This window comes from Paramisgurnus dabryanus, chromosome 18 (assembly GCF_030506205.2).
Source record: "Paramisgurnus dabryanus chromosome 18, PD_genome_1.1, whole genome shotgun sequence".
NCBI classification, from domain to species: Eukaryota; Metazoa; Chordata; class Actinopteri; order Cypriniformes; family Cobitidae; genus Paramisgurnus; species Paramisgurnus dabryanus.
Genome location: NC_133354.1, coordinates 31,377,815 through 31,400,020, shown reverse-complemented (window position 1 = coordinate 31,400,020; position 22,206 = coordinate 31,377,815). Strand labels below are relative to the sequence as shown.

At 38.0% G+C, this 22,206-nt stretch overlaps 1 protein-coding gene across 10 annotated transcripts in view; it reads left to right on the top strand.

The window, feature by feature from the left end:
• The window catches only part of LOC135776742 (rap guanine nucleotide exchange factor 6), a 94,691-nt gene that overhangs the window by 36,880 nt on the left and 35,605 nt on the right, over window positions 1–22,206 (top strand). Inside the window, exon 1 of one of the 10 annotated variants that reach the window (XM_065287637.2) lies at window positions 11,444–12,082. The exons of the other annotated variants lie outside the window; for them this stretch is intronic. Within the exon in view, the coding sequence (XP_065143709.1) occupies window positions 12,029–12,082 (54 nt within the window). The 5' untranslated portion in view covers window positions 11,444–12,028. Of the gene's footprint in view, window positions 1–11,443; window positions 12,083–22,206 lie in introns of those variants that run through there. 10 annotated transcript variants of the gene reach the window in all.

Genomic DNA, 22,206 nt, shown 5'->3' with positions numbered 1-22,206 from the left:
TTTCAGGGGTGACAACGCATTTAAATTTAAGGGGGAATCCCGTAAAAGATCATTCAATGTCTGTACAGAACAAGACTCATTACCAAAAATGTGATGATTGACACAGAGATAATTGTTCAGTTCAGTTATGTGTACACTATTCAGAGTTTAAATGCAGTTGTTACTACCTGCATTTTGCGGGAGTTAATTCGCTTGTAGAATGCAGTTGTGACTCCCGTAAATGATTGTAGTGTGTGTGTGTGTACAGAACCGGATTAAGCACTTAAAGGTGAAGTGACAACCGAATTTAAATGCAGCGTGTACGAGGCCCTAGTTGTGTCTTGGACACAGAGGCTGTTTCAAACTTGTAATGTGTGTACACAGCGCTGATTCTTGGAAAGTAGTATTTGTCTTCTATCCTGGATGTTTAGTTTGGCTGAAGTGGGTAAAGGCAGAGCCTCTCATCTCTGTACCAAAACTGATTTGAACAAATTCAAAGTGTTAAATGTTGTGCTTTGGGATGAGTGATGCTTTAAATCATTTGTCATGGGCAGGCCTAGATGAAATCTGCTGACTTTTTTGCATTTTCTCTGATTTTTTTTGGAAAATCTGCAGAATTCCGCTGAATGATTTTAAATGTTTTTAGAAGATATAAGAGAATTTAAGTTATAAATATTACAAAATTGCATCTAAAATAATTACTTTTTAAAGGCTTACAATGAAAATGAATACACCAAACCAATGAGTCCTCTGAATTAAACTGGACCAACATGAACCAGATAATGTGCATGTCAAGATAGTATTATAGTTTGTATATAAAATGACATATATTATTGTTTATAGTGTTATATATTATAGCAGAATAAAAAGCTTGTATTAATACGTTCTCATTACGAATTAAGCACGTATGAAGTTAATTTCATCATTTTTACAACGCAATGTAAACTTTAAATTAAACATATTAAGAGCATTCGTCTTGTAAACGAATTTGAAATGATGATGTGCTGCGGAGTGCTGACTGTCGCGTCACATAGACGACAGAGACAAGTAAGATCTGCTTAACTCAGCTGTAAGTTTTATTTCATCTCAAATATCAAACGTTTCGTGCTCTCTATCATTAAAAACAATCACAGCAAACAGCACGCGCAGGGTTTATGTAACGTTGCTTGTCAATGCCGCTCACAAACGCGTGAGGCTATGTATGTGTGCTTGTTGTCAATGACGGTTACTGGTCACAAACACGCTCAAGCACGGGGTATCTGTGCTTGTCAATCACAAGCATTAAATCCGCGGAATTCCGCAGAGCTCTCCATGGAAATCTGCGGGCACGGATTTCGTTTGCCCCTGGTCATGGGTGCTGTTACCAGATAGGACAATGATAAACATTTTCAACATTTACAAAGCAGCGTTTGGATGTTCTAAAGCTGCTGTGAAACATATTTAGAGTGCAGGTTTTTACATCCAGCATTATTTGATGTTTATATATAAATTGTAAATATATTAGGTATGTGGTCCCTTACAAGATGTTAATCAAATCTGGGGCTTTTTGGCATCATAAAGTTTGAAAAACCCCTGAGCTAGATCTGCTGTAAAATGCTATACTACCCACATTGAGCTTTGTAAACACAATTGTTGATTAAGAGAATGTGCAGTTTAACACAACTGGCAGATAACACACGTTGTGACCGGCTGAGCACTAGAGATGACATTTGTACAATATATGTGTTTGTTCATGTCTTCAACTTAATTCCAATAATTCTGACAGGATTGTGAACATTTTGATTCGAAAATTCAAAGAAAGTAGTGCAATTTCTGTTCATAGTCTATGAGGAAGTCATATGTCACAAAAATGTATGTTTTGGTCAATTTGTATTCGTAATGTTTGTTTGTGGTATACACTCTGTGGTATTTACCAGCTAATGGTATCTGATATGAAGGTTAAGAGAGAGTCACATTTCTACAGATACAGTTACGAGTAATCTGCCGTCACTGTGCATGTAATTGCCAAGTTTTCTTCACTTTGGTATCCATGTAAGCATGAACCCAGTGTCAAGCTTTTAAAATCTGTCATTTGAATCTTTGTGTCTGGGGGTTAAAACTTTTGTGTATTGTAAGATATTGAAGTCTCTGCTTGTATGTAAAGCGTGGAATGTAGAAACACCGGACGTAAACAAGATCAAAATGCAGTTTTGTGGTTTTGTGTTTCCTGTCAGTCTGCAAGACGTCTAAGCCGCTGATGTTCCTCCTTCACTGATTCAGAGCATGCATGTTTTGTTTATACTGTTCATACTGTTGTCATTTGTGTCAGACTCCATGTGTTTCTTTAACATCTCGTGCCTCAATCACTGTTCAGTAGATAGTTAAAGCTTTTAGATAAACTCAAACCTGCTACAACCAGGCTGTCGGAATGTCCATGTGACATAAGACGGAAATATTTGTTTGTTTAATTTTTTTATTGAACTTTCTAGATTTAAGATTACAAAAATTGGCAAGTTCACGAAACATGACAGATTTTCAGATTTTGTATTGCAAAAATGGCAAAGTGAATAAAGCATAACATAAATATAACATGAGCTTTTATTTTCACAGTTTTTCTGCCAACTGCTTGGGTCGAGCGGAGACTTGAACTTTGCGCTTACTACCGCGTGTGATGTTTATCTTTCACACACTGAGACATGTGTACATGAACAAAACTGCAAGAAAGCAAAGGTTAAGGTGTTTACATGCAACCCCACATTGGGGAAATGAGCAAAAAACTACTTGTGCCCATTATTTTTGCTTACGCTGTTAATGGCCTTTCCCCCCAAAAAAAGAAAACCATTTTACGCGTTTACATGACCACACACGTTATCAGTTTATTAAGCATAATCGACGTAAGACTGCATATAAACACACTCACTGATGCTAAAGAAGACAACATCATAAAAGTCAGGTGAATGTAAGGTCGCCGTGATTTCACCAAGAAAGTTGTGATCCTGGATCAACATTTTTTGTTGGTCCTGGATCAACGTTTCAATCAAAGATACCCCAACTTACCCTTAACTCAAACCCTAACCATTTTTGAACCCTCAAATTGGTGTGAAATAATAGTTTGAGGAGTATTTCTTAAAAGCCCCTAACCCAATCCTAAACCTAAATCTAACATACACACTAATCCTGCAATCTGATTGGTTAATGAAAATGTTGATCAAGGACCAACAATGGTGTTGATCACATCTTACTTGGTGAAATCATGTTCACCTGGATGGTCACAGGGTGTAAATTGAAAAAAAAAAATATTTTTATGTAGTAAAATGTAGGGATGCACCGATACCGATACTGGTATCGGGTATCGGCCTCGATACCACATTTTCAAAAAGACTCGTACTCGTTAAAAGTCCCCCGATACCTGGAATCGATACCACGGTCTGAGAAATGTCTATGTTTGAGCGGCGTGTAAGGGGTTAATGCCTCTTGTGTTGTCCAAAGAGGCAGAGTTTACAACAAACTGGAAAACTAGTCCTTTGTTTTTTTTGTTAAATTATATGACTAAAGCTGTTACCTGTAAATATAAATCATGTTTTTTTTATTAAGTACTTGGTATCGGTATCGGCAAGTACTGAAATGCAAGTACTCGTACTCGTATTCCAAAAAAGTGGTATTGGTGCATCCCTAGTAAAATTTCCCTTCAGAAGCCACACAACATATACATGTTTCCCAGAAGACAAAATGATAACAATTATAAAACAATATATAATTTTCAAAGGTTTACATCCTCCTGGCCCTGTAAACTTTGGTCTTAAAAACTGTAGCCCCCTACATCACTGGTTGGAGGGTGGGATAAGACTGATGTGATGTAATGGACAGAGGACACCTGGGGTGAATTGATTGCAGTAGTTTTAATTTACATGTAGAAGGATTATGTTGCCATGTCAGGTGTCTAGAGGTTAACGGGTGTCCAGTCAGACCAGAAGCCAAAATGACTGAAGTGCGTACGACCTTAAAGACAACAAGCATCTGCTTACGTCAATAGCTCCTCCTGCCAAGAATGAACACTACAATATCCATAAGATATTTAAATAGAATATTTAAATAGCAGTGATATGAAAGCTTTAAATAAAGCTGTAAATAAAAGACGGATGAATGTCGTATGTGTTTGTGGGCAGCTGATCTATATTAGTAACATTGTTTGATTCTGGAGTCAGTAGGAACGTAGGCCGGTTCTGAGAGAGGTTCACTGGTCCTCCTGCCGGTTCTTCCAGATTGTGGTGATTTGTTTTCTCTTTGTGTTGCTTTATCTGCGTAAGAGAGAGAGAGAGAGTTTTATCTGGACATGTTTGAAAGGAGTGTCTTCTCTGCGGCTGCTGTTCATGCTGCTGGGTTAATTTTAGAAGATGACATCATGCCAGGCTCGCAACCTCCTCCCATTCCTGTCTCTACTGCTCTATATGCTCTATATTTCATCCACTTATAGCAGAGGAGATCTCTGTTGTTTTGATGAATTTTTACTCTGCTGTATGTGTTCATATTCATTGGTTAAGATCAGACTCCTTCTGTCCCAGTCTGCAGGAAGTCTACGTGAAGAACTGGAAAAATAGAAGGAAGTCCGGTTTCTGTGTGGAGTGAACACTATACTTCCCTAGAGCTCTCTCTCTCTCTCTCTCTCTCTCTCTCTCTCTCTTTCACACACACACACTCTCTCTCTGTGTCATTTGGAGAGAATTTAGCACCAATTATTTCTTGCCATGCTGTGCTCCCAGTGAAAGCATATTTAATTTAGGTGTTCAGAGATTGCACGTTCACGTTTTGTGTACATGGACCAGAATGCTGCTTATTAAGAGAAATCAGTGTTTGTGTTTTCATGCGCTTTGTTAGTGGATTTCTTTCACTTTCTTGTGCTTTATATCAGGGAACTACCACAGGAGAATAACAAGTGTGATACTGTAGAAATGTTTATCATCACACAGCAGAAGTTCAGTAATAAAATGTCTTTAATATGCATTAAATAATAACGGCACAAATCTGTTAGGATTAGTTAGGAGAAATTAATTTTAGACAGTCCTTTTGACATTAACTAGAACTAAAAATCCTCCTTTTGCTTAGTTCCTGATAAAAGGCCAAGGGTTTGAACTAGGGCTGGGCATTTTTTCCCTTCTTGGTCGATATCGATAATTATCACAATAAATGACAAATCTTTATTCCTGTCCAATTTAAAGGCAGATTTTTGCTCCTGAATGAAAGTTGAATAAATCAGACCATTAACCAGGTTTTAAAAATGCTTTTTTATTCAGAACATGACAAATACTTTCCAGACAAGGGATTAGTTGAGGTGATCTATATAAATGACTGGATTGCGCATAGAACGCTTAACGTAACTGCGTGAGGTGAAGCCAGCGCAGAGTTCGAGCGGCCATCTTGGTATACCCAACCAGCAGAGGGCGTCATTGACTTCCATTTAAAATCATGATATAATTTCACCCGCTTTACAGCGTATCAGTTACACAAGGTTAATTTTTAGGATATGTGAACGTAAATTAATAGATAATTCTGGTGTTATTTGCAATGTTTAAGTTTTAATCGGGCAGGATAATGGATTTATAAAAAAACGTTAAGGTGAGTGTGTCTGCTGCATTCTGTTAATGACACGGGTATAAATAAAGTTTTTTGACATTAAGCTGCACGGTCAGCGTTATTTCTCTGAATAAGTTTAGGTAACTTGTAAAGATAACATAATTACAAAACCAGCAAATTTTTTTGATGCATATACGGTACAAAGCATGACTATTTATTTACATTTCAGAATGAGCACGTTTATTGTCATTAATACTAAATATGCTGTGGTCTGTCTGCTGATCTGATACTCTCATAAAGATGAATGTATAATAACTGTTTAAAAAGCAAAATTTACAACTTTCAGTTAATAACAGTTAATACAGGGAGACTTCAGATATAAAATCAGAGACTAGTAGAGTGATGTTTTATCATTAAAATCTGATAACGTCCATTGATTTAAAAGAATGTTTGGGTATACCAACATGGCGGCACGGTGGCTTCACAATTGTGACTTCAAGCGCAATCCATTCATTTATATAGATCAGTGGGTAGATTACAGATTATAATATTACTAGTAAAATCAATATCACAATGTCATCTTAATGCTCTTGCTGCTACTGCCCGCATCAAAAATGATGTATTCCTTCTTCTGTGCACAGTTTAGTTTACAAGCTGCACTGCTTAATAAATGAATAAATTGCCTCCTTGTGACTACACGCAGTCCAAGCTTGCCTTGTTTTATTAAAGGAACAGTATGTAGGATTGTGGCTAGAACTGGTACTGCAATCACACAACTGGTGGCCAATGCACAACATGACAACATAAACATCAGTTGAGGGCTGCAACTCCAATTTTTAAATGACAATATCCTGGCCAGACCACTGTTGTCAGTGATATAAGTATTTGAAATGAAAATGATTTCTTAATGTCTAGTGATATATCAGGGCCATTTTATGATTAATTGATATAAATTTCTTACATACTGTTCCTTTAACTGTTGGTTTATTAGGTTACTAATATCACCGTAATTCGCTCTAACAGCCTGATGGAAACACACTTAATGTGCATTTGTTTGCTTTTCTTTATTTGCAAATTTTGAAAAGATTCGCTTCACGTTTGAATGGAAACCCAGCTACTGTTGCTCATTTTTCTTACCCCACTCCTTCAAGTTTAGCTGAGTGAGTGACACTGTGATTGTAAACCAAGACCACGTGCGGCATCTGGAAGTGCAGTCTGCAATATGCCTGTGCAGCAATACGAAAACATTTTTTGATCACTTATCGAACTGTCATTATCGTTTTTTCGGTAAAATGCTGAAATAAAAAATATTGATAGGCCAAATTGTTACCTTTACTGTAAACACATGTGCTCATGTTCTCAGTGGACACTCCCCCGCTGTCTGATAGCAGAAAATCCAACATATTTTTTTTCAATATTTTGATCACTTATTTGTTTATTTTTGTCATAATTCTAATTTGGCTGGGTGATTAGTAACACATTTTTCTGTGGTGTGACAATCAGATTTTACATCAGTATACAATTACATAGATACAATATAGATCCAAACATGAGGCTTCTTCCAGGGTGTAGACAGCTGCACTGATTTTAATCTCGACAAATCTACCTGCTCTTATTTTATTACTTTTATGTTGTTACTGTTGGAGCAAGTTACTAATTCCTGGACCAGCAAGTTCAAGGGGCCAGTATGTAACCAGTTGTTGTTACTTCTGAAACATGCAGAAGACTAACGGGCACTGTTCTGGGATCTGGCTCAGTCTCTTCATGAGAGTAACTAAATGAACGATTTCTGTTAGAAGATCAACAATTAATGTTGAGACTAGTTACAGGTTTCCTGATCACTCTCTGTCCACTCCCTCATTGGTCAAGCAAAAGTAAAACCTTGCCCTATACTTAGCCCAAAATTTGAGACCGCGCGGACAGTCCGAAGTGTTTTATTTTTATCACTTTTAACAGACATAAGACTTTTTAAAGGCATATTCAATTTCTCTTTGCAGAAGAAATATTTGTTGTGCTAATTTTTTGATTCTCTATTAAAACAATAATAAACCTAATTACTGCAAGTAATATAACAAAGGCAACATCTGTGTTATTACTTTATCTAGAAAAAATGTTACCAGTAACAGTCATCAAAAAGCTTACACATCAGCTTGAAAAATCGGTATCGGCATTGGTATCGGCCGATCACGAAGACAACAAATCGGTGATCGGTATCGGCCTGCAAAAACCCTGATCGGAGCATCCCTAATATACACTGATAAAATGTATAATTGCGCTGTGTTATGCTAAAACGTGTGGCAGTAAATGTTATTTAATATTGTATAAAACAATAGCATCTGATGTTCTCTGTCCCTTATCTCTTTTTATTGTCTATTACACTTTTTACCAATTAACAGTCTCAATGGACACAAAGTTAGTTTGCTAAAATGTATTATTATTATTATTAACAATATGGCATTATATTATAATTGCTCAACTGTTTAATCTGTATATTAATATTAATTTCTATTATAACATTAATACAGCTCAATCTAGCTTTAGTAGATTGATTGTCATCTCGTTTCAGGCAGTGATTTTGTTGCCTGAAAAGCTTTGAACAAATGGTAAAAACATGTAACAAATTGAGTCATTTAGTTATTTTCTTTCAGCTGCTATCGCCGCACCTCTCCACCTGCTCATAATTATTAACATGAAGAAACGATTTGATATTCAGCATATGTTCACTCCAGTATATCTGTGTGTTTGTGCTGTTTTCAACCCATCCTTGTGTCACTGTCACGGGGAGATCCACGGGGATTGGGAAAACCCCTTCCCCCATCACCCATCCTCACAGGCACTCCTCCTTTGTGCTCTCATTAGTGACTATCACAGACACATTTATCAGCGTTGAGATCACTGTGAGACGTCTCTGTCCTCTGGCACTGTGTGATTTAATTGTGCATACGTTTACGGTCACGGTCATCAGAAAGCCAGAGCTTCAGCTACACCGATCAGAGACTTAACCAGCAAACAGGACAAAGCCACAACACTGAACCTCTCTCTCTCTCTCTCTCTCTCTTACAGGACGTGCATCCTGTCTGATATCTGTTTACTGTCTCTATGATTGTCTGTACAGCTCATATATCCTTCCCTCTCATAGCTGTACTTAAATAATAAGGTACTTAAGGCTGTGCCGTATTGTGAATCAGTCACAATTGAAGAGTGTCGTTAGGCACCACACAAAGTAGAGTCAATATAACCCATTCAGTCAAAACGGTTACCACTCAATACAAATATTAAAGCAAAAAATATGTATTGATGAAGTATCCTTCTGAAGTAATAAATAGTCCCAGACCGACTGTAAACAAAAATAACATAACGTTTCACATATGTTTACATTAAGTGTGCTCGGCAGCCATAGATGGGTCTTGTTGTAAATGAAACACAGCTATTAGCCAATCAGAATCAAGGACTAAGACAAACGGTTTTATAAAATTAAATACAAAACATATTTTTCTTTGGAGCTGAACAGGTCATTGTTTTTTATTTAAATTTTTTGATTCAAACAATTACAAAAACAACATAGTAGAGGGAAAACAATTATTGTGTTATTACAATTCGAGATGCTGAGATCGATCAGCCGTATATCGGCCAATCATCACATTCAATTACTCGACCGCTACTCGCTAAATTTGCCAATCTCATGAACCGATCTTTCTATTTACTTTTTCATCATAGGGCTTTTGAATTCGGGTGCATTTTAAGATCATTTTTTTATGCAGTGCAAGCATTTTTACAACCCATTGCTCATTTGCGACCTGCAAATTTGGATTTCTCTCATTTTCCCTCATATTGCGATTATAATGAGGTTTTCACTTTTGAAAGTGTCAAGCTTGTCAAGTATGCAACGCATAGTCAAAATGTGACCTCTGCATTTAAACCATCCCAGTGAGTAGGGCTGGGTATGGATTCAGATGTTCCAGATCGATTCGATTTCGATTCACAAGCTATCAAATCATTTTGATTCTCATTCCGATTTTCGATTCCGATTCTCGACGCAATTTTTTTTGCTCGATTTTTGATTTAACTCAATGAATATAGATTATATATTATATTATATTAGAATATAGACTGAATAAATGAATGACAGGCTCGCCTCTTGCTCCTTGGTAACATCGCGCAAGGCAAGAAAAAAGGGTGACATCTAGTGGAGAAGACTAGTAATAAGATTAACGTTAATCTTCCGTTCAATGTTTGCGGAAATAAAATGGGAAAAAATTGAATTGTGGCCTGTGAGAATTAATTTTGAATCAACCACAGAAAAAAAAACGATTAATCGAAAAATAGATTTTTTTGCCCAGCCTTACCAGTGATTATTGAACACATGCACTGCAAGTCTTGAACACACACACACAAACACACACACAAACACACACACACACACACACACACACACACACACACACACACAGAGCAGTGGGCAGCTATCCCAGCACCCAGGGAGCAATTAAGGTGCTTTGCTCAGAAGGCACCACAGTCGCAACTCGCCGTGAGACTTTATATTTTTCATTCACTTTATTTGTGATTCTGTCTCTATATTTTTGTTATTTGAAATGTTAAAATGAAATGAATGCAGGTGATGCTGCTTTTTATATTCAAACCACTTTGAACCTCTGTGACACATTCAATATGCCACCAAGGATGGTCTGAGATGGACTTAAGTGCGCACATTTAAAAATGTGCATTTCTGTATTTGTTTTATATTGCCTTATTTCAGGGGTGTCCAAAGTCGGTCCTGGAGGGCCTGTGTCCTGCAGAGTTTAGCTAAAACTTCCCTCAACACACCTGCCTCAAAGTATCTTGTCTGCCTAGTAAGACCTTGTTTAGCTGGATCAGGTGTGTTTGATTAGGGTTGGAATAAAACTCTGCAGAGACACCGGCCCTCCAGGAGCAGGAGTGGACACCCCTGCCTTATTTGAATGATAATACTGTATGTATCACAAAAGAGCAGTTATCAGTAAAGGTTTAGATACGTGGTTCAAACCCTCCGGAGGATTTAAGCAATCAGAGATATTGTCTGTTGTTCTGTTCCAAGACTAAAGCCAGTTTTAAATTGTGGTTTTCATGACTGCTGTGTCTCCTGCATGAGTCTTCCAATAAAGCAAAATCGGTCCGTGATACCAAAGGGATTCGCCACATAATCCTTCACACAGTTTGATTTGAACCTGGGTATCATCCACCGGCTCAAAGAGGCAGTGCCTCTCTCGTTCCTTGGGAAGCTCCATGTGCTGAGCTCCCATTGGCTGCCTCTGAAAAAGATGATGTCATACTTAAGCATTTGAGGGGCGATCCGAGCAGGCACGAGAAGGAAATTTCACTTCCAATGATGTCCGCGCTTAGAGCAGGAAGAATGCTTTCATGCAGATGCATATCTCCCATTATGCAGTGCATGTTTTTGTGCAGGGTTTAATAATATCAGACATGCTCAGTTTTGTGTTCTTGATTTTCAAATCAAGTTTAGGAATGTCTTATTCATTCCTTATTCCTTTACAGAAGTGTGCCTTTGTCACAATCACAAAAGAGTTCAACAGATGGCACGTGTGCAGAAAGGAATACATTAGCATAACAAGCATTTTTCATTATTTAACAGGAAACGCTTCTGTTGTATTTATGCGATAGTAATTTATGCCTCATCGCTGTCATTTATGATTTCTGTTTATACAGAGAGGACGTTAGAGAAAACGCTGGGTTTTATGTCATGTTTTAATCAATAAAGTTGCTCTGTCTCTCCTATCCTCTCCTCTGTATCATGCAGCCAATCGCTCTAATGCAGTCCCCCATTCCCAGCCCACCCGCCCGCTCTTACAGCCCTCCCAACACAGGTGATGTCATGCTTTTCTGCTGTGCTTTTCTCCATTCCTCTCACTCTTAGACGTTCTGTCTTCAGTGGCGGAGCGTCCGATTGATGGAGTCTCTGGAGGGAGAGCTTCTGGAGTCTCCGGCCGGGGATGTGCACTTGGAGACGGGACACAGCAGCAGCAGCAGGCAGACGTGCCCTGGACAGCCGTGCAATTCTGCTGCTTTTTCACAAAAAAAGTCTGCATTGGGCTTGGTCTAAAATACAGCACAATAGCACTGGATCAGACGTGCGCAAACACTGCCAGAAGAGTTTTCTACCTCATTACCTGGACTTTTGGAGTTGCCTTTGTCTAAAAAAGTGGACACAGGTCTCTATTACCCAGCTGCATTCATTTGGATTTCTACAGTATTTATTGGTTTCAGCCGGCTGGGAGAGTGTAAGAGAGCTTGTGGGCTTCTCTGTAGTTTCTGCAATGCTTTTACAAGCAGATGGATTGTTTGTGGTAATTTCCTGCTGATATGGATGATCGGATGCCTTGATTCTCTTTATTCCTAACAACACGGCCACTTTAAGTTGTTAAGTTATCCATTTGGATTCTCATAGGAATTTTCTCTCAGTCTTTTTCTCTTTGGGTGGAAAGTTTCCTTCTCTTCTTGGGTAATGGCTTTCCTCGTTCGTTGCTATGCCAACTGCTTGCAGCCGTGGTCCTCCAAAGTAAGTGATGTCATAATTCTTCAGTGTGCTGCAGTTGCATGTGTGCGATTGTGCTGCGTGTGTGTGATTTTGGTAGCGTGTGTTTAATTGTGTTTGATTGTATTGCATGTGTGTGCAATTATTGTGTAGCATGTGTTTGATTGTGTGTGTGATTGTGTTGCACGTGTGTGATTGTGTGCAATTGTGTAGCATGTGTGTGATTGTGTATCATGCGTTTAATTTTTATGAGATTTGTGTTGCAATTGTGTGTCTGTGTATGATTGTGTGTGTGTGATTGTGTTACATGTGTGTGAATGTGTATGATCGTTTGTGGTTGTGTTGCATGTAAGTGATTGTGTTGATTATGTGTGATTTTGTTTATTATGTGTGAATGTGTTGTTTAAGTGTTTGTTGTGTATGGTTAGGCAGCAGCTGGTCTCAAGCAAAATTAAACGGGTTAAAGATTGCTTTAGTGATGTACACAGACATACATCTCTCTCTCTCTCTCTCTCTCTCTCTCTCTCTCTCTCTCTCTCTCTCTCTCTCTCTCTCTCTCTCTCTCTCTCTCTCTCTCTCTCTCTCTCTCTCTCTCTCTCTCTCTCTCTCTCTCTCTCTCCGTATTTTAACCGTGTTTATTATCAGTTACGTCAGTTAATAACTTTCTACTGTGGATTAATATATTTATATGGTTAATTGGCTTCTTTGACTTTCAGTTTTTTTTTTGTTTCTCTTCCTTTTGACACCAAATGGAAATTGCAAAATACAAAACTTTTCCAGACAATTCATCCATTTTCAAAAATTTGGTTGAGCCAGCAGTTTATATACAAGATCATTAAAAAACTGAGTTTCATACGAATTCATATGAAGCAGTGTATTTACATCTCCTGGAAGTCATACTAGTTAGAGAAGTATTTTAAAATAGAAAAATGCTCCATTTAACTTTCTTTATGTGTAGTTTTTCATGTAAACATGGATATTCAGCGCAATAAATGTAGGAAGTTGTGCAGGAATTTTAATGATGATGTTTTAAGTGTCGTCATTGATGTGAACCTGTGGGCTTTCGGGTTTTTAGAAACCTCTGTTGAGAGTAAGACATGCAGCCGCTTCCAGAATTAAGCAACAGGTCCCATCTAAATAAACGCACACATTTTTATTAAAGGGATCTTATTATACTTTTTTCAGTCTTTAACGGTGTCTTGGTCCTAAAGTGTCATCTTTGAATTTGATGGAGTCTTGCTGCACCTACTGCATCTTTTAAAACACTAAAATTGGCACCACTTTAGATATTTCTGATGTGATGAAACCTATCACACATCTGGATCTGTCAACTGGGAATTTTCCATACAGTGACTGTCTCCGTTTGAAGTTGTCTGGTGTTTGTCTTTATTTCTGAAAATCACAGAATGTCTAATAAGTCCTATGGTGATAAATGATGCGCATTTATACACAATGAAAATATCCTTTCATGTTGTGTAAGACAGAGCAGGAACATTCACAGTTTGCCGGTTAGATCTCATTTCAAAAGCAAAGGTTGTAAATGTGTTAAGTTTCTTGCGGAGGGTTTTTAATGAGACGTTAATGTGCTGTAGTCTGCCAACAGTCAGAATTCATCCTTTCAAAAGAACTGCAGGTATTTTTAATTGTTACTCATGTTTGGATGTAGGTTATAGACTATACGTGTTATTAAAGATTATTGGATGATTGTGTCTGTATTGTTTGCTCAATGAAAGTTATTAAAGCATCAGCAAAATCACTTTGAAATGCACGGTTCTAATAGTCCTAGATTTACACGTCCTGTCTGATGAACACACGGGTCATCAGTTGAGTGCAGTCAGTGATCCCAGCTTTGACTTATGTCGTGCTGTGATATGTCCGAGCTGGAAGATCTCCATCATTTATAATTCAAGAGCCAATAATTGGCCTTCAGCTTTGTGTCTGGACTGCACTCTCTGTGCTCCATTAATGTCCTGGGGATCGGCCATCTTTGAACTTGGCAGCAGCCAACTCGCTGATGTTACTACAGGCCTTCTGAAAGCCTTTGCTCTCCATGGACAAACTTCACAGGGATTTTCACCGCAGTTCTCAAATAGAAATATTTGTGAACTGTTTGTTGCAAAATAAGGACATTGTTATTAGGCCTGGGCGAAAAATCGATTTAATGAATTAATTCGAATTTTTTGTTGTGGGCGATTTAAAAAATAAGTAATTCGATTTTTTGTAATGGCGCATTTTTGGCTGCCCGGGGCTTCCGTAGCGTTATTATAGCAACATCTACAACATCATAGCTGTGACTTAAAACACAGCTGGGACTTTGATTCCAAGAGGGTGTTTATTTATTTATTATTCATCTCAAAAATGGGGGTTACATTTGTCTTGCTTTTGATTAAATAAAAGCAAAATTTGCTTTAAGTTGTCTGCCGTTTGTACTTATTGCTTTTCTTAATAAGTGGGGGGGGAATCGGAAAAAATCGGAAGTCGAATAAAAAAATAAAATCGGAGATTTTATTTTTAGGCCAAATCGCCCAGCACTAATTGTTATACAACATTGGAGAATATCTGTGGCTGCTTAATGTTATTACATTACCCACAAAAAATATTTTAACTGGTTCCCTAAATTATAGTAAGAAAATAGGAATGGCCCATTTTAGAAGTTTAGTACACATTTGAGGTATGTGAATATATTAAACGCAAAAATTAATTAAGCAGCACAATCTTTGGAAGCATTTTTCAATCAGTGGTCTTTTATTGTCCTCAAATCTTGCTTGATGGGAAAAGGAATCAAGCGGCTGACCTTTGCGTATGCCGTGTAATGCTGATGGTCAAGGCTTGACTCATAGATTTCCTTTCAGTCAGCATAAACAGAGTTGCAAGAACTCAAGGTAAGCTGCTCTTTCTAAGTGCAGGCAACATTTGCCTTGAAGCCCCATCATTTAACGTGCGGAGGCTAATGCTAAGTGTATTGATCCTGATCATCTAACCTTCCTGTGCACATGACACCCTAAACCTCCCTGGATGGAGCAGCTAAAAGCTCTTAGCATCTGTTTGGATAATATTCAGAGTCACCACTAAATAATGGAGCACATTTTTTATTTGGCCTTACTTTCTTTCTTTCTCAAGTGTGTTACTAACAACTTCAAACTGAATTGCAATCCTTATAAATCCTAATAATCCTTAGGATATTTCTCTGTGCAGTCAGACAATAACTTGGACTATATAGGCCCCGTTAACACACACGTTTGGTTTTTCATTTTGTATAGTGTATGGCACTGTGTTGGCTTTATTGCTACCGTTTTTTAGGGAGCTTCTATTTACGGTTCAGTTAAGCCTCTGGAGTGGTCTCTTGAGTGCTAATGTCTGGACTTATATTGATAAGTTTGTCATCATTGGATATGATTGGTTATTCTGGCAGTATGAGGAGATTATTTGGTTTGGTAAAAACACAGGATAAATCCATTTTTTTTGTTAGATGTCCTGGAGCATGGGCAGGTTGTTAAGAAGCATCTGTGAGTGTATAACACTAAGGTCGATTCTTCATCTGGTCTGGCCACTGTTGTCTTTCAGCTTTTTGCCTCCTCTGGGTTACCCAGCGGGACAGAGCTTTAGCTGATTTCCTGATCTTCAGGATGTTCTTGTACTGTATGTACAAACACAGAAACAAATCGTGCACAAGCTTCAAAGCTTATAAAGAAGTCCAGTTTGTCCAGTTTGTAAAAACAAAGGTAATGTCTGAATAGCCGTCTTAATATTCTAATAAACTGTTTAATGTTACTGTTAATCTGTTAAAATGTTTAAAATGGTTTGATGTCGAGAGACATCAGAGCAGAGAGTGGTGAAATTGGAGCGTTCTGCCCCGCACATGGTGATCTCACCACATCACATAAACATAAGATTGTCATCTCTTTACTTCAAAACACTCTGTATCTAACCTCAAAACACTCCCCCTCAATGAGCATGCTTACATGGACAGCTGTAATCTAATTATTGACCTTATTCTGAATGAGACGATATTCAATTTAAGGTGTTTACATGAGTTGCTCTAAGAATAGTCCCTACTTGTTCCTGTTTTACATGCTATAGAACAGAAATTGATTAATGGCACACAGCATTACTTCCACAAGCCATGCCATCTGACATTCCCTATTAAAGCTTCAAGTGTGGTTAATTATTTGTCATGCTATACTTGGAAATCTTTTACATTAAACCATATACAACAGGACTCTAGAGTTAAGACTAAAATTTGAGATGGGTGGGACTGGGACTTAATTTAGTAGCATCAGAATCGCGAGTTGGGCCCAGATTAGCCATGCATAAATAATATAACATTCGTGCATAGATGCATTTGAGTGTTCATCAATCATAAAATATATAAAGTAAGTCAAATCAGGTTAATTTGCATTGCTTTTTATTGTGTGCGCACCAAATGAAGTTGAGTACGCTGGAGTGTTTCTTTTGAAGTGTCTTGGACTTGGTATCTTGCTTTAATCAATAGCTTCGTTGCAGCTCCATCTTTGCAGAGCAAGGTGAGATGTCCCTCAGGCATGCTGAAATGTGGATTGAAATCTTCAGGGTGAAATGGCAAGTGGATTTGTGTGTCATCTGCATAGCAGTGGTAGGAAGCCATGTTTCCGAATGACAGAACTCAGGGATGCCATGTATATCGAAAAAAGCAGTGGTCCAAGAACTGAGCCTTGAGGTACCCCGCTATTAAGACATTGGGGTTCAGAGACGTCACCTCTCTATGATACTCAAAATGACCTACCTGAGAGTTAAGACTTGAAGGGCTGATAGTAGTGCTGTCCAAGAGACACCCATAGCCTTGATGGTCGAAAGGAGGATGTGGTGATTGAGAATGTCAAAAGCGGTGGATAGATCCAGTAGGTTCAGTACAGATGATTTGGAGATTGGCCTTGCCTGCCTTAGGGCTTCAATGACTGAGAGCAGAACAGTCTCGGTGGAGTGACCGCTCTTGAAACCAGACTGGTTGCTGTCCAGGAGGTTATTATGTGTGAAGAAGGAGGAGAGCTGGTCAAGAACCACACACTTAAGAGTCTTGGCAATGAAGTGAGGGAGGGATACGAGTCTGTAGTTTTCTAACGTTGCAGGGTTAAGTGTGGGTTTCTTCAGCAGTGGGGTTATTAGGGACTCCTTAAAAGCTGTGGGGAATGTACCAGTGGAAAGAGATGAGTTGATAATGTGGGTGAGAGCAGGGATAACCGATGGAGAGATGGCTTGAAAGGAGATGGGTACGTATGGGATCTAATTGGCAGGTTATTTTTTTATTCCAATAAATGCTGGTGCTGGCTGGCAATATAAAAAACACTGGTGGGGAAAGAGTTAATCAGAATATTGTCTTAATTAGGGAAAAACTAATCAGGATTACAATTATGGGTAAAACAATAACATAATCATCAAAAGCCTCCATTACAGTTGTCCATTTGTGCTAATTTTTGTGCCCTTCGACAGTTTGTTTGGGCACTATAGATCCAGAGAATAAAATTAGAGATTTTACAATTGTCCTTTAGCCATTCATTTTGGCTTTTTTACTAACAACATAACTCCCATAAGTATTTGTGATTTACATTAAATTATTTCATTTTGGATGTTTAGAATTTACCAAGCAGCTGCTTCACAGAAAGTTATAAAACATTTCAAAACTTCAATGTAAAATCTATTAACCATCCATACTAATTGCAATTACAATACCAAGGCTTTTTTTTTTGTCAAAACCGTGTAGCCCTAGTCTAAATATTGAATTATTGTTGTCCATGTTAATGTACTGAATCTTTCACCTCAAAACACATTGGTGTTGTTTAAAGTGCCAATATTATTCCAATTTTGACAGCATAAGTGTCATATGTGCCTAGAATGTGTCTGTGAGGTATTTTTCAGCTCAAAATACCTCACAGATCATTGATTAGATGATCCAAAATTCCCCTATTTGGGGGGAGCAAAAAAAGTGCTGTTTTCATGTCAGTACCTTTAAATGTCAGTGGCTGGGGGCGGGGCTTCATCAGTGTGACATCACATTAACAAGAGAATCAAAACAGCATGTCTGAGACTGCTTTGGTTTAATGAGGACTAAAAAAGGAGTTGGTGGATTTTTTACATTGTAAGGTTGTTGTTGTGTTTACACACTTCCAACACAAATTTATGTCCGAACACCTTGTAAAAGTAGATTTTGCATAATATGTGGCCTTTAAGTTCACATGACAGGAACAGTTGTTTTCTGACCCACTGAGTTAATAAGGTTACAGCATAAGGTGTAGGGCTGGGTGCCATATGTCTGCTCTGTTTACAGTGGTCAGATGGTGTACTGTATGTTGGCAACTTATTTACCCCTTTTTGATGGATCTTTAATCGCTCTTGAATACAAATACTGTATTCCTCCTATCGGACATTCCTTGTTTAATAGTTTTACTCATCTTTCCATGTCACCTTATTCCAGCTTAAATCATTTTTTACCCTTTCTGAGTGCCCATGCTAATCTTACATTACATTTTTACGTTTAATGGCAGAGTTATGTTCAATTTGGCAAACAGAAGCAGGTCTTTGTATGTGTGGTTGTGTGTTGGTGAAGCTCTGTAAGAGAGGATGGAGATAGGTCAGTGTTGCTGTGGTTCACTCAGAGTTTAATGCACATGCTGTGGTAATATTGTTAAACCAGTTCAGACTTACCTTCATTGATCATAGCTGTGTGCTGCAGGCTCATTTATGAGAGCACTCTCAGTGAATTAACACTGGAGGAAGAGTCTCTGTAGCCCCTCCACTCCTCCACGTAATTCATTCAGCCCCCATACTCATGCAGCACTAATGTTTGAGAGTGCACATCTGATTAATGACATCACTCTTTTACTATACGGACACTAAACATCTCGATATTATGCAGTGCTTTAGTTTTTCATGTTTGTTCTGGTAAGCTTGCTTGATAGTGCATAATTTATATCTGCAGACTAAAAAGTGTTTTTGGTTTACTTAATTGGTTCAAATTCTTGTTCAAATAATAAAAAAATATTATGCTGCGTTTACACCAACCGCGTTTCAGGCGTCAAAATCGCGTCTACCGCGCCTAGTTTGCAGCTTGAACAGTTTGAATACATTCGCACGTGTAGAGCGAAGTAGACAGGCGGAAAAGCAAGCATTTGACGCGTGTCAGAGGCAAACTCCCGTTTCTTGTGGGAGGGGCAAGTGCTACAATATGCGGTTGTCTGTTTGCAAGATAGCTGATGTTGATTGTGCATTTATGGAGAGAGTTACCGGTTTGTATTTGGTCACCTTACTATAGGAGGAAAATAAATGGCGCGGGTCTATAAACATCAAAAGTGAAATGTGTATTACAAATTACCAGGTTGCCCAATGTCATCACTGAAACTCATCCAAGCGAGGTCCTTTTTATTCCTGTCTCTATAGAAATAAGAACTTGTGACGTATAGCTCCGGGTGACTGCTTACGGACAATATCAAGCCTTCATGCTGAATGAGTGACTCTGGGAGGGGCCTGCCGCCACAGCAGCAAGCAGGCTCCTGATTGGTTAACGCGGCACGGAATTCCACCAAAGTTCACATTTTTCGTCTCGGGCGTCATACGCAAATTCGCGTGAACCGCAAAATTCACAAAAAGCATCATTCGTGCGTTCTCAATTTGTGCAATTCACGCGAACTAGACGCGCGAATAAGGCGGAAACGCTTCTACCGCACCGCGCTTCACGCCTCATCCGCGCAGCGTGACCTCCAGACTTCACATCTTCACATTGACCTAACATTGAAAACACTCGCGCTTGCCACCTATACCACGGTTGGTGTAAATGCAGCATTATACCTATAGCATGCCATAGATCACCACAAAGATTTTAATTTATTCCTCAGAATGTTGACTTTGGTCATGGTTATTTCCCTGTTACTGATGTGTCACAAATATCCCATGAGTAACATTTCATTGGCATTGTTGTTACACTGCTTTCTCAATTCATGAAAGTGGATTTTCAATTTCTCACTTCAGTGTTCTTATTCATTTGCTTCAGATAACTGATCAACAAAACATCCATTAAAATTAATATAGAAATTTAACAAAACTATATTTGTGACTTTCCACACAACAAAACTTATAAAGTGGTCAAAAGTTATGTCTAATCCCACTCCATATCTCCTGACATATTGCCGTTCAGTCCATTACCACAACCTCTATGACATTTACAAATTATGCTCTTTTATTACAACAGAATAAATTAAAACAAATAATATTATAACATTTAAACTTAAGACAAAAATTTATTTTCTTAAAATAACAGACCAAATTAAATCAAATATATAAAGATTTAATGGACTTAAAGATATATCAACATTAAGTTCATGTAAAGTATTAGGTAAACATCTCTATGTTAAACACCAATAGTATAATTCGATTATTTAAAACAGTTAATTTTTTTTTATCATTGTCATGGACACCCATCATAAGCAGGTTACTCTACATTTGAGTCTTTACTGATCTTCATGAGGTCTTTTTCGACACAGCTTTGCAGCCAGCTTTGGCAGAATGCACAATGTGATGACATCACACGACGGTTCTTGGGCCACATTTTGTGGAAAATCTGAAGTGGTTTCTAAAAATGAAATCAAAATTTTATTAACTTCAATGATCTCATAATCCTGGAGAGACTGAATGACAGTAAAAATGTTGTAAAAATGTAATAAAATGTTTGTTTATTAAGATAAATAATGTTCCTTCAACATATAAAACCTTTGCAGTATTTTTCGTTTGACAGCATTTCCTCCTTCTGCTTGTAAAGAAATTGAACTTGTCAAGTTTTGGTACGAAAAAATATTTGATATTTTAGTTGTCGATGAGAAGACTGACTCTGAATCTCTATGATGGTCATTTCATCCACAGTATTAAAGCTTCAGAAAATCTTTTCAGAGAAGTTGACTTTACACAAACAGGAACTGCACAGAATTTGGCAAAATTCCCAAACATGGCAATCCTATTGTTATTTGAATAACAAGCGCAACAATGGTATACTTGAGGTGTTGCAATAGTGGCTATCCTGATCCTGCTCTTTGGTAAATTGAAAGAGAGTCAGTAGTTAAAGAGAGTTGTTGGACCAGCTGCTCAGCACCACTTTAAAAAAAACATGCAGACCATGCTTTGGCTAGTTAAGGTTTTTTAAACAGGGGTCGCTGCATCATTTGTGGACAAGAAATTGAATCACTAAAAAAGTCTATGTATCAAGGTTAACCTAAAGAGACTTTACAGAATCCACACCATACTGTAGATCTACCAGGATCCGTTTTAATGATCTGATTCCTGCTGAGATGTTGTGGGACTGTAAAATCTCTGGACTATTAAGGAGAAAAACAAAGCTGTAATTTAACTATCTGCAGCATAGAGCGTAGATGGTGTTGAGCTGACCCTACAAACTCCATAATACCTGAGGAACACCTCTCAGTTGATACGGTTTAAACATAAAGTCATCTCAGTGATAACGATGCTTGAAGACCAAAGTGGAGAATTCCAGAATTCTGGAGTCTTGTTGATGTGGTCGGTAGGGCAGAAGCGAGCGTACATTCATATTTAATCTGCGGTCATCATTAATTCAAGCGCAGAGGAGACCTCCTCCGTCTGAGGGTCTGTCAGAGCTGTGAATTAGCACAGTATGACTGCGGCAATTAGTAGCACCTCTCTGTTTGCCCTATTGCCATCCTTACAAATCATTAATGCCCTTTACACGTCTCTCCGATACTCCAGCTCATTCACAAGATGAAAGGCGACACGTCACAGGTCTCATGATGAACAGAGATGCTCTATAAATGTATAACTTAGGCTGCAAATAACGTTATTTTCATAATCGATTATTTTTTGGATGAATCGGATAGAAACATAAATATTTACTTAATTTGTTTTTTTAACTTATTATAGCTAAAAATGCATTAATTCAAAATGTGTGTACTCGTGTAAAGAAGTGTACTATGATGATTTTGATATTTTAAGCCTGAAATAAAAAAAGATTTGTGCAGCTTTTAAATAGTAAAACATCTTTAAATGTCAAAATATAAATAAACAAAGTAAATTGAGTCTACAGGGATGTGCTGGTGAGGACATTTTGCCACAGATGAATACTCATTTAATCTTCAACTTTAGACCTTAATGTGAAT